We start from the raw sequence: 11926 nt of genomic DNA on the forward strand, positions 1-11926 counted from the left end.
GAAGGGCCTAACTACTATGTGGGGGCAGAGAAGGACCTAACTACTATATGGGGGCAGAGAGGGGCCTAACTACTATGTGGGGGCAGAGAGAGACCTAACTACTATATGGGGGCAGAGAGGGGCCTAATTACTATGTGGGGGCAGAGAGGGGCCTTACTACTATATGAGGGCAGAGAGGGGCCTTACTACTATATGGGGGCAGAGAGGGGCCTTACTACTATGTGGGGGCAGAGAAGGACCTAACTACTATGTGGGGGCAGAGAGAGACCTAACTACTATATGGGGGCAGAGAGGGGCCTAACTACTATGTGGGGGCAGAGAGGGGCCTTACTACTATATGAGGGCAGAGAGGGGCCTTACTACTATATGAGGGCAGAGAGGGGCCTTACTACTATGTGGGGGCAGAGAAGGACCTAACTACTATATGGGGGCAGAGAGGGGCCTAACTACTATGTGGGGGCAGAGAGAGACCTAACTACTATATGGGGGCAGAGAGGGGCCTTACTACTATGTGGGGGCAGAGAAGGACCTAACTACTATATGGGGGCAGAGAGGGGCCTAACTACTATGTGGGGGCAGAGAGAGACCTAACTACTATATGGGGGCAGAGAGGGGCCTAATTACTATGTGGGGGCAGAGAGGGGCCTTACTACTATATGAGGGCAGAGAGGGGCCTTACTACTATATGAGGGCAGAGAGGGGCCTTACTACTATATGGGGGCAGAGAGGGGCCTTACTACTATATGGGGGCAGAGAGGGGCCTAACTACTATATAAGGGCAGAGAAGGGCCTTACTACTATATGAGGGCAGAGAAGGGCCTTACTACTATATGGGGGCAGAGAGGGGCCTTACTACTATATGGGGGCAGAGAGGGGCCTTACTACTATATGAGGGCAGAGAAGGGCCTTACTACTATATGGGGGCAGAGAGGGGCCTTACTACTATATGGGGGCAGAGAGGGGCCTAACTACTATATGTGCTGGAGAAAGGACCTAAAATGTTTTTTTCTGGTAGCTTCTGCCCTGGCTATGTGGAAAAGAAAAAGGGAAGGATTCCGACTTTTGCCTGCAAACGTGTTTCACCCATACGTGTCACAACCGACTCAATAGAAATCAGGATTTGCATGTTTTATTGATGTAAAGTGCCAGAGTCAAGAGTAAAGTGCTTAGACTGCGGTGACACAGGACGGATAAAGAATATACAATAACATTATTACCGGGGGATATTACAGCCGTAAATCAACACAGAAAGTAAAGGCAATGAAACCGGAGTTTACAATTATTTAAACAAATTGTACAAAAACTTCCCGAAATTGTGATGTATGTTACTCCGAGGAAAGTATTAACCCTAAGGGGTCGGCAGAGACAACCTTCTCCGAGAGGTGAGAGGGAGGATGGCGGTCACGGAGGAATCGTTATTACAGTAGCTGAAAATGCAGTGAGGTCCCGGTGTCCTGGTCGGGGGTCTTCCTTACAGTGGGGGCTGTCGCTCTGTTAGTATTGTCCCATAGTTCTCAGCATCATTCTCTGCACCCCCGTCACCTGGAAGGAGTTCTTGGTGGCTGGAAAGAAATCATGGCGGGATTATAATCTTTTTCTTAGTAGTCACCTAAGCAGAGAACATAGGCTAGTGTCTTACCATAGTCAGGTGTCTTACCACAGCCAGGTGTCTTACCATAGCCAGGTGTCTTACCATAGCCTAGTGTCTTACCACAGTCAGGTGTCTTACCATAGTCAGGTGTCTTACCATAGCCTAGTGTCTTACCATAGTCAGGTGTTTTACCACAGCCTAGTGTCTTACCATAGTCAGGTGTCTTACCATAGTCAGGTGTCTTACCACAGTCAGGTGTCTTACCACAGTCAGGTGTCTTACCACAGTCAGGTGTCTTACCACAGTCAGGTGTCTTACCACAGCCTAGTGTCTTACCACAGTCAGGTGTCTTACCACAGTCAGGTGTCTTACCACAGTCAGGTGTCTTACCACAGTCAGGTGTCTTACCACAGTCAGGTGTCTTACCACAGCCAGGTGTCTTACCACAGCCAGGTGTCTTACCATAGTCAGGTGTCTTACCATAGTCAGGTGTCTTACCACAGTCAGGTGTCTTACCACAGTCAGGTGTCTTACCACAGTCAGGTGTCTTACCACAGTCAGGTGTCTTACCACAGCCAGGTGTCTTACCACAGCCAGGTGTCTTACCACAGTCAGGTGTCTTACCACAGCCAGGTGTCTTACCACAGCCAGGTGTCTTACCACAGTCAGGTGTCTTACCACAGTCAGGTGTCTTACCACAGTCAGGTGTCTTACCACAGTCAGGTGTCTTACCATAGTCAGGTGTCTTACCACAGTCAGGTGTCTTACCACAGTCAGGTGTCTTACCACAGCCAGGTGTCTTACCACAGCCAGGTGTCTTACCATAGTCAGGTGTCTTACCACAGCCAGGTGTCTTACCACAGCCAGGTGTCTTACCACAGCCAGGTGTCTTACCACAGTCAGGTGTCTTACCACAGCCAGGTGTCTTACCACAGCCTAGTGTCTTACCACAGCCTAGTGTCTTACCACAGCCTAGTGTCTTACCACAGCCTGGTGTCTTACCACAGTCAGGTGTCTTACCACAGCCTGGTGTCTTACCACAGCCTAGTGTCTTACCACAGCCTAGTGTCTTACCACAGCCTAGTGTCTTACCACAGCCTGGTGTCTTACCACAGTCAGGTGTCTTACCACAGCCTGGTGTCTTACCACAGCCTAGTGTCTTACCACAGCCTGGTGTCTTACCACAGTCAGGTGTCTTACCACAGCCTGGTGTCTTACCACAGCCTGGTGTCTTACCATAGCCAGGTGTCTTACCATAGTCAGGTGTCTTACCATAGCCTGGTGTCTTACCATAGCCTGGTGTCTTACCATAGCCAGGTGTCTTACCACAGCCTAGTGTCTTACCATAGTCAGGTGTCTTACCATAGCCAGGTGTCTTACCATAGCCTGGTGTCTTACCATAGCCAGGTGTCTTACCACAGCCTAGTGTCTTACCACAGCCTAGTGTCTTACCATAGTCAGGTGTCTTACCATAGTCAGGTGTCTTACCATAGTCAGGTGTCTTACCATAGTCAGGTGTCTTACCACAGCCTAGTGTCTTACCATAGTCAGGTGTCTTACCATAGTCAGGTGTCTTACCATAGTCAGGTGTCTTACCACAGTCAGGTGTCTTACCATAGTCAGGTGTCTTACCATAGTCAGGTGTCTTACCACAGCCTAGTGTCTTACCACAGCCTAGTGTCTTACCATAGTCAGGTGTCTTACCATAGTCAGGTGTCTTACCATAGTCAGGTGTCTTACCATAGTCAGGTGTCTTACCATAGTCAGGTGTCTTACCATAGTCAGGTGTCTTACCATAGTCAGGTGTCTTACCATAGTCAGGTGTCTTACCATAGTCAGGTGTCTTACCATAGTCAGGTGTCTTACCATAGGCTATGCCAGTGTATCCCCACCTGAAAAACACCAAAGGTAGAAGTTACTTAGTGCTTCGGCCTCCGAGCAACCTTCAGATTTGAAGAGTCCTACAGACACTGGGTATCAACCAATACTGAAGACTATGGAGAAGGAGGTGAGAACAATGGAGAAAATACTAAGAAGAAGGAAGCAAAGGAGAAGATGGGAGTGAAGAAGAGGAAGTTAGTAGGGACAGACAGGAGAAGAACAGAAAAAGAAGAGATAGAAGAAGGTAAAGAGTATGGGGCTCTCCCAGAGGTGTTGGTGGAGATGAGGGTTGGGATGGAAAAAAACTGCCCGACCCCTTTGTTTTCGGAGAGATAAGCTGCAGCCTATCTATGGGGAGGATGGGGAAGGCACGGGAGACATAACTGACGGCTGTATGATCATTCGGCTATCAGTTATATAGGTGTACGTCCACCTTAAGAAGTTCTGTAAGAAGAAGATAAAGAAGACAGTGAGGAAAAGGAAGCTGGAAGGCACAGAGAGAAGAAAGAACATCAGATGAAAGGAAAGACAACAAGAAGGAAGAAGAGGAAGACAAAAAAGAAATAAAAGAAAGCTAAAAGTATAAGAAAGAAGACAAGTAAGAAGATAAGGAAGATGCCAATATAGAAGAGGAAGATAAAAAGACACAAGAAGATGAAGAAGATGACAAGGTAGAATAAAGATGACAATGAAGAAGATGACAAGGAAAGGGACAGACCAACAATGGCTGACCAGATAGAGAGGAAGACAACAAGGAAGAAGATGATGAAGAAGAGGACAGCGAAGAAGAAAAAGCTGAAAGGGACAGAGAAACGAAGACAGCAAGAAGATAAAGAAGATGCCAATATAGAAGAAGACAAAAAGACACAATAAGATAAGGATGACAAGGTAAGAGATGGCAAGGTGGAATAAAGATGACAGTGAAGAGGAGGACAAGGAAAGAGACAGACCAACAATGGCTGACCAGATAGAAAGGAAGACAACAAGGAAGATAAGGAAGACATAAGAAAAAGACAGGAGAAGAAGAAGAAGGAGAAGAAGAAAGAAGAAGAACTAAGTAAGATAGTAAAGATAAAAACACTAAAGGCTATGCTCACACTACGTAAATCTACGGCCGTTGTTTTTACCCGGCCGGACATGTGCGTCTGAAACTACGGCCGTAGAAACATAGCCATACGGTCTAGTTGTGAAACTACGTCCGTTGTATAATTTGTCTTCCTAGCTTGTTTCTAAGCGGGATGAAACAGGTCATTTATTTGGAATTCTGCGCCCAGCCCAATAAACCACACAGAACAAGAGACAAAGGAGACCGAGAAGAGGAGACCAAGCCAAAGACAGAAGAAAAGGAGGAGACAGAAGGAGAGGATGAGGAGTCCTGGATGGCTCCGGCTCTACAATTACCAGTCCCAGCATCCATTGGGGTTGGTGACCATGCTTCTGGCCTGAGGATACATGATGATGAAGTTATTCAGATCAGCCACCTGGTTGTATCCGGCGTATCGGGCAAACTTGTCCCCGACCTTCTCTCTGCCAAACAACAGGACACAAGTCAGGTGGAGATGACCAGAGAATGCCCACCGGCCCGGCCTCGTCCATTATAGATTAAAGAATGTGACCCCAACAGATAAAGGAGGGCTCCAGGATACCAGAAAAACAGCGCAGAAGAGGTCACATGACAGGAAGTCTGCGGACGCTGCCATGACAACCCCAGAGCAAGCACTAATTATAATGGTTGTGGACTGGTGTCACTGGTCCCATCGTAGATAGTCCATGGGGGCCCTGGGGCTTTAAGGAACATCTCTGATTTCTATGGCGTCCCCAAATCCCAGGCCAAGGTCATGAGAGGCGGTACTAGGGTTTTACCTGCCCTGGAGACAACCGTGGAACGCAATGTGGAGCCTGCACCCTGCAACGAATAACACACAGGATTGAAACACTGGTATATATCTCACGGTGATATATATCTCACTCAGCCACATTCACTTTAATGAGGTGGAGGTGCAATACCAGACAAAACCTACGGACAGGAGTGGCGCCGTTTCTGGATGTAAGTAGACGTGTTGAATCCTGGACAAGCCCTTAAAATTTAGGGTCTGCCCCTTTAATGCACTTACTCGCTCCATTCTTACACGCTGTGGGAACATACATGTAGCCCGCCGTGTCCATCCCATAGGTGATAGCTGGGGCCAAATTGAAGAATTCTGATTGGTCAAATGTGATCAGCTGCGAATAAAGTAAAGAACACCAATCATAATCCTTCTATTCTGGGTGACAACCAATATGTCTGCCATTACAGTAGGGAACACACCGATTTCACTGGGTCCTAAAATTTCCTAAATTTTGTGATATTTGTAAGCCACACCCACTCTGAGCAGGGGCGTGTCTAGTGTCTTGTCCAGTGTGTGGGACAGACGACATGTAGGATTTTGTCCAATCCCAATTAATTGATCATATTGCATCTATGGAAAGTAAAGTTCCCCTTTAAGGCTATGTTCACAATACGTAAAATAACGGCCTTTGTCTGCGCCGCAAAACTACGGGCGTTGTTTTGAGGTTCCCTATAATGAGTGTAATGCAATGTAACTACGGGCGTTGTTTTGAGGTTCCCTATAATGAGTGTAATGCAATGTAACTACGGCCGTTGTTTTGAGGTTCCCTATAATGAGTGTAATGCAATGTAACTACGGCCGTTGAATTCACACTACGTATCAGATAACGGCCGTTATTTATACGGCCCAGTGAAAAATGAACATGTCAATTATTTCCGGCCGGTAATACTGCAACAACGGTCGTGGATTTCAATGTGGCCGCAAACGTAAAACTTATATCTGCCGAATTAAACTTGATTTTGATGTAAAAAAAATTCTGAGTGGTTTCTCGGGCTGGGCGCAGTATTTAAAGTAAATGACCTGTTTCATCCCGTTTATAATCATGCTAGGAATAAAATTACGATAGTAATTCTACGGCCGTTGTTTTGGCCTCAAAATAACGGCCGTTGAAAATAACGGCTGTTATTTTACGCAGTGTGAACAGAGCCTAAATCCATATGAGCTTACCTGTCCAGATTGTCCTGTGCTGCTTGGTTTCTGATAAATAAAAGGAGAACAAGCATATAAATGTCACCCATGAATATTAGGTTTCAGCATCTCTCCGCCCCTGAGCTTCCTCCTGCAGACCCCGCCCCTGAGCTTCCTCCTGCAGACTTCTGCATGTAGACCCCGCCCCTGAGCTTCCTCCTGCAGACTCCCGCATGTAGACCCTGCCCCTGAGCTTCCTCCTGCAGACTCCCGCATGTAGACCCTGCCCCTGAGCTTCCTCCTGCAGACTCCCGCATGTAGACCCTGCCCCTGAGCTTCCTCCTGCATGTAGACCCCGCCCCTGAGCTTCCTCCTGCAGACTCCCGCATGTAGACACCGCCCCTGAGCTTTAATCTGCAGACCTCGTCCCTGAGCTCCCATCTGCAGACGCCCGCCCCTGAACTCCCGCCTGTAGACCACGTCCCTGAGCTTCCGTCTGCAGACGCCTGCCCCTGAGCTCCTGCCTGCAGACCCTGGCCCTGAGCTCCCGCCCGCAGACACTGCCCCTGAGCTGCCACCCGCAGGCCCCGGCCCCTGAGCTGCCACCCGCAGGCCCCGCCCCTGAGCTGCCACCCGCAGGCCCCGGCCCCTGAGCTGCCACCTGCAGGCCCTGCCCCTGAGCTGCCACCCGCAGACCCCACCCTTAAGCTTCTGCCTACAGACCCCACCCCTAAGCTCCTACCTGTAGACCCCCGTGGATGTGGTTCAGAGCCTCGTAGGCGCCATTATAGTTGCAGTTGCTGATATAGTCATTGTTCAGGGTTCCACAGGCTCCTCCGTAGCTGTCAGTGGGCTGTGAAGAAACACAATAACCGGGATTAGACCAATTAGAAGTTTTCATTGCTCCTCATGGGCGGAAATTCTCCTCACAGCGTGTACTCCAGTCACAACCAAAGCTAAAATCTGCTGGAGCACTGAGGATTGTGGGAGTTACAATAACAGAATTGTGAATGCAGCTCTGGGTGTGGCACTATGTTATATATAGATTGTAAAGATCCGGCTCCTCTCACCATTGTATGTTCAGCCGCAATGTTGTATACGGCTTTAATAGATCCAGACGTGATATATGACGCGTAATACTCCTCTAGTTTCTTGGACACACCTGTAATACGAGAGGGGGCTAAGTCCATTGGTGTTATGTTCTCTGCAGGAAGTATCACACATCATAAGCTTAGATACAAAGCCTATCAGACAATATCACATATGACAGGGGCTTAGATACACAGTTCAGTAGACAGTATCGCATATGGTAAGATTCAATACAACACCTCAGGAGATGGTATCACACATAATAAGCTGAGATACACAGCTCAGGAGAAAGTATCACACAGTATAGGATCAGATACACTGTCCAAGCAGACATGATAGGCTTAGATACAGCAGCTTGGAAGACAGTATCCTATATGATGAGCTTAGATACACAGTTTAGTAGAATGCATCACACATGATAGAATCAGATACACCACCCCAGCAGAAAAGGTAGACAGCAGTATCACACATAAAGGGCTTGGATATACAGCTCAGGAGATTGTATCACACATAATAGACTTAGATTCATCAGCTCAGCTGACTGTATCACACATGCTAGGCTTAGATACATCAGCTCTGAACAGTTTCATATATGATAAGCTTAGATATACAGATCTGAGAAAGTATCACTGGTAGACTTGAATACAGCAGCTCAGAAGACAGTGCCATACCTCATGAGCTTAGATACATCAGCTTTGCAGAAAGTATCACACATGCTAGGCTTAGATACACAGTTCAGCATCACACATACAGTAGACTCATCTGTATCTTACCCTGAAGAACAACAGAGTCTTTAGATCCAGAGAAGATGAATACTCGCCCCCGGGCCAGGTTAGACAGGGGATCTATTAACCCTGTGGTGGCGCAGGTGTCGGTGTAGGCCCGGAGGGGGATGAGGCTGATGGTGGCGGGAACCTTCATACAGGCGCCGGTCGCTGTCAGCGCATTACAAATGGCGCAGTAATACGGTCCTGTGGAGACATACGAGGAGCTGACAGGGCACTATATATACGCTGTATAACATGTAGTGACAGAAAAAAACAACAACAAAATGGCGGAAACATAAAAATGATGAAAATAAGTAAAAACATTGTGAAAAAAAAAAAATAAAAATCACACAAATTTGGATTACCTCCTGCAAACATGGCCGCCCCCAGCACTCTGCCAGAATGAGCCACATGGAACTGGTTAGCCATATAGGCCCCCGAGGATATGCCCGAAACCGACACCCAACTCTCCAGGTTATAAGAGCCTGAGGACGGGAGATATAAGAATACAAATAATAACAGAGAATAATGGAAGAAAATAATAGTACAGTGGTGCCTTGGATTACCAGTATAATATATATATATATATATATATATATATATATATATTAGTGGTGCCTTGGATTACCAGTATAATATGTTATATATATATACACACAGTGGTGCCTTGGATTACCAGTAATATGTTATATATATATATATATATATATATATATATATATATTACAGTGGTGCCTTGGATTAGGAGTATAATTCGTTCCGGGACGGCGCTTATAATTCAAATCCACTCTTACACCAAAGCAAGATTTCCCATAAGAAATCATAGAAATGCAGACAATTGGTTCCGCACCCCAAAAATAATGAACAGCAGAATCTGTGATATTATAAGTTACTGTACAGGAATGGAGAGGATGGGAAACACAAGGGCGGACAGAGACTGCATAGCGGGGTCTACGGCCCTGTACTCTGACCCAGGAAGTCTCCCTCACTTTCCGTATCATAGCAGATCCACTTCAGGCTGGGGCTTGCATCAGGGGACAGGACTGTGGAGGTAATCTCTCCATAGCTGTAACCCCTCTCTCCCCGGACAGAGAGCGCTGCATGTATGTGCCCACATCTGCCCTGCTCATTCCTCCCTGCAGTCTGTCAGTCCTGATTGGTCCGTGCTGAACACACCCCTTTCCCCATTGCTGTCATGTGACCACACAAACCTCTGACAGCAGCCCTGCTTCTCTATTCTAGCCTGTTGTACTACGCTACTGCATTATGGGGATCTGCAGTTCCATCCTGTATCTACAATCTACTACTGTACGGTAACTTATAATATCACAGATTCTGCTGTTTATAAATGTTTGTTTCATTTGTTTTACATGTTATTCAGAATAATAAAAAAAAAATCTGTATATTTGGGGTGTGGAACCAATTGTCTGCATTTCAATAATTTCTTATGGGAAAACTTGCTTTGGTTTAAGAGTAGATTTGGATTACAAGCGTGGCCCCGGAACGAATTATGCTCGTAATCCAAGACACCACTATATATATATATATATATATATATATATATATATATATATATATATATTATTTTGTCATAATACAGAACTATTAAATATAATTCCACAAATACTGTAAATAAAAGCAGTAAATATAGTAAAGTATAGTAAAAAGCAGAAGTATATGGTGAATATAGAAATAATAAAATAAGCCTAGTAATAATGAAGATAATAATTAAACACTAACATATATATATATGTAAGGAGAGATAATACAAGCCAATAACAACAACAATAATCCGCCATGTTCTCACCCAGTCGTGCCTGTCCGCTGCAGACTCCCATCAAGGCCAAGAGGATGACATAGTGCTCCATTATGGCTGGATGACGGTGGTCTCCACGGGTGGCAGGGTCCGGGTTATATACCCTCATGCTGTAATGTGGCTGAGCAGGTGTGTACAGGACCATGTGTAATCATTAACCCCCCGGGACCTTCATTATATCACAATTAGATTAAACCCTGCAAACATAGAGGACTGATCCCCCCCACCCACATCCAACCAGCTTAAAAGGGGAACTCCGGCAAAATTTCTTCTTTCAAATCAACTGGTGTCAGAAAGTTATACAGATGTGTAACTCACTTCTATATAAATATCTCCAATCTCCCAGTACTTATCAGCTGCTGTATGTCCTGCAGGAAGTGGTGTATTCTTTCCAGTGTGACACAGTGCTCTCTGCTGCCACCTCTGTCCATGTCAGGAACCGAGCTGTGTGCTCCCATAGGAAACAATGTAAATGTGTTTAATTGGTTGTCACACCTCCAGCCTGCAGAGAGTAAAGAGTTAAGTGTTGATGCAAGAGCGTCCCCACTTAACTCCTCTGGAATAGCAGGAGACATTGTGCGCCACAACTTACTGTAAAAGAGCAGGGATTCCCCTCATAATGACAGGAATCCCCACTGTAAAGAAGTGGGGGGCAGCCAGAGAGGGGCTCCCTGCCGGGCATTTTTGGTGACCCGGAGCTCCTACACAGTGACGTCCTCCCTGTCCAGGTTTGGCTGCCGCCCGTTCAGAGCAGGGATTCCTGTCATTATGAGGGGGATCCCCGCTCCTGTAACCCTGGTGCCCGAATAACTCAATAACTATCAGCCCAACAATAGATCAACTGACAGTTATCTCACAATTTTGTTCGGATACTGAACAGAAATTACTCCTAAGCCCAGCAGTAAAGTCTTGGCCAGTAGGAGTCTCCCTTCTCTGCAATCTTCAGTCCACTGTCTGTTGTCAGGGGAAATCTGTCTCTAGTTACAGCTAGACCTGGACAGATTACAGGAAGTGGGGGTGGAGCTAGTGCCATATGAAATAGAGAGAGAGGCCTGGACTATGTACCTGCAAACTGAGCTTGTCAGCTGAAGATGATCCACACAGTTCCATAAAGGTAAATCAATGCTTCCCTCTCACCACCCCATAAGGCTCTGGGCAGCTGCCCCTTGAGTATGTCCACAGTGCTGCAGTGTAACTCACCTTCCACCCTCACTTTAGCATATTTCCACCAGTAACAGCTCAGTGCTAAGTCTAACCCCTTCCTTGCTGTGGTGCTGCTGTTTCTTTCCTTTCTTCTCCCATATCAGTAACCCCTTCTCCATCTCCATCTATTGCTGTACTGTGTAAACCATCGGATGAGCATATTAACCTGTTAGAGCAGTGAGCTCGCCAACATCACCTGTCACCACCCCAAAGGGTCACTGTCCCTGCCCTGATGTATCTGCCCTTCCCTCGGGTGGCAATGACACAGATCTGCCCCAGCTTAGAATTTGTGCTGCAAATGAACACATCTCTTTATTTAAGGAGGAAGATGTACAGGGGCGGCCTCCAGCATTACAGGAGGAATCAGACGCGTCATTCAGTCCATCCTCCGACTCCTCGGGGGCGGGGCCAGCAGCTCAGCAGTGATTCAGTCCATCACAGATCAGTGGCAAATCAGAGGAATGAGAAAAAAGTGCAGAAGCCGTAAGAACCCTGGTTCCAGCCTCACCCCGCAGTCTGTGGCACAAATACCCTCCCCCCTCTCCCCCTCCCCCAAAAAAAA

The 11926-nt window shown here is 46.8% G+C and overlaps 1 protein-coding gene across 2 annotated transcripts; it reads right to left on the bottom strand.

The window, feature by feature from the left end:
• Positions 1-1113: 1113 nt before the first annotated feature.
• On the bottom strand, positions 1114-10279 carry LOC138771778 (poly(3-hydroxybutyrate) depolymerase-like). Of its 2 annotated transcripts, XM_069951773.1 has the most exons (11): positions 10153-10279; positions 8711-8830; positions 8352-8549; positions 7560-7651; positions 7232-7342; positions 6529-6558; positions 5587-5695; positions 5336-5378; positions 4874-4999; positions 3458-3483; positions 1114-1562 (listed from the first exon to the last, which is right to left on the bottom strand). In XM_069951773.1, the coding sequence occupies exons 1-11, from the start codon at positions 10268-10270 to the stop codon at positions 1495-1497; spliced, it is 1041 nt and encodes a 346-aa protein (XP_069807874.1). In that variant the 5' UTR covers positions 10271-10279; the 3' UTR covers positions 1114-1494. The 2 variants fall into 2 exon arrangements, with proteins under 2 accessions (XP_069807874.1, XP_069807883.1); XM_069951782.1 differs by lacking the exons at positions 1114-1562; positions 3458-3483 and adding an exon at positions 3895-3916.
• Positions 10280-11926: the final 1647 nt, after the last annotated feature.

The sequence above is a fragment of the Dendropsophus ebraccatus genome, chromosome 1 (assembly GCF_027789765.1).
Source record: "Dendropsophus ebraccatus isolate aDenEbr1 chromosome 1, aDenEbr1.pat, whole genome shotgun sequence".
Taxonomy (NCBI): Eukaryota; Metazoa; Chordata; class Amphibia; order Anura; family Hylidae; genus Dendropsophus; species Dendropsophus ebraccatus.

What these genes read in the sequence shown, in the direction of transcription:
- LOC138771778 (XM_069951773.1), bottom strand. Translation starts at nt 10,270, where the DNA reads ATGAGGGTATATAACCCGGACCCTGCCACCCGTGGAGACCACCGTCAT. An exon ending in GCACAGGACAATCTGGACAG is followed by an intron (nt 5,696 to 6,528) that starts GTAAGCTCATAT and finishes CTTTATTCGCAG; the next exon opens with CTGATCACATTTGACCAATC. An exon ending in AGCGTGTAAGAATGGAGCGA is followed by an intron (nt 5,379 to 5,586) that starts GTAAGTGCATTA and finishes TATTCGTTGCAG; the next exon opens with GGTGCAGGCTCCACATTGCG.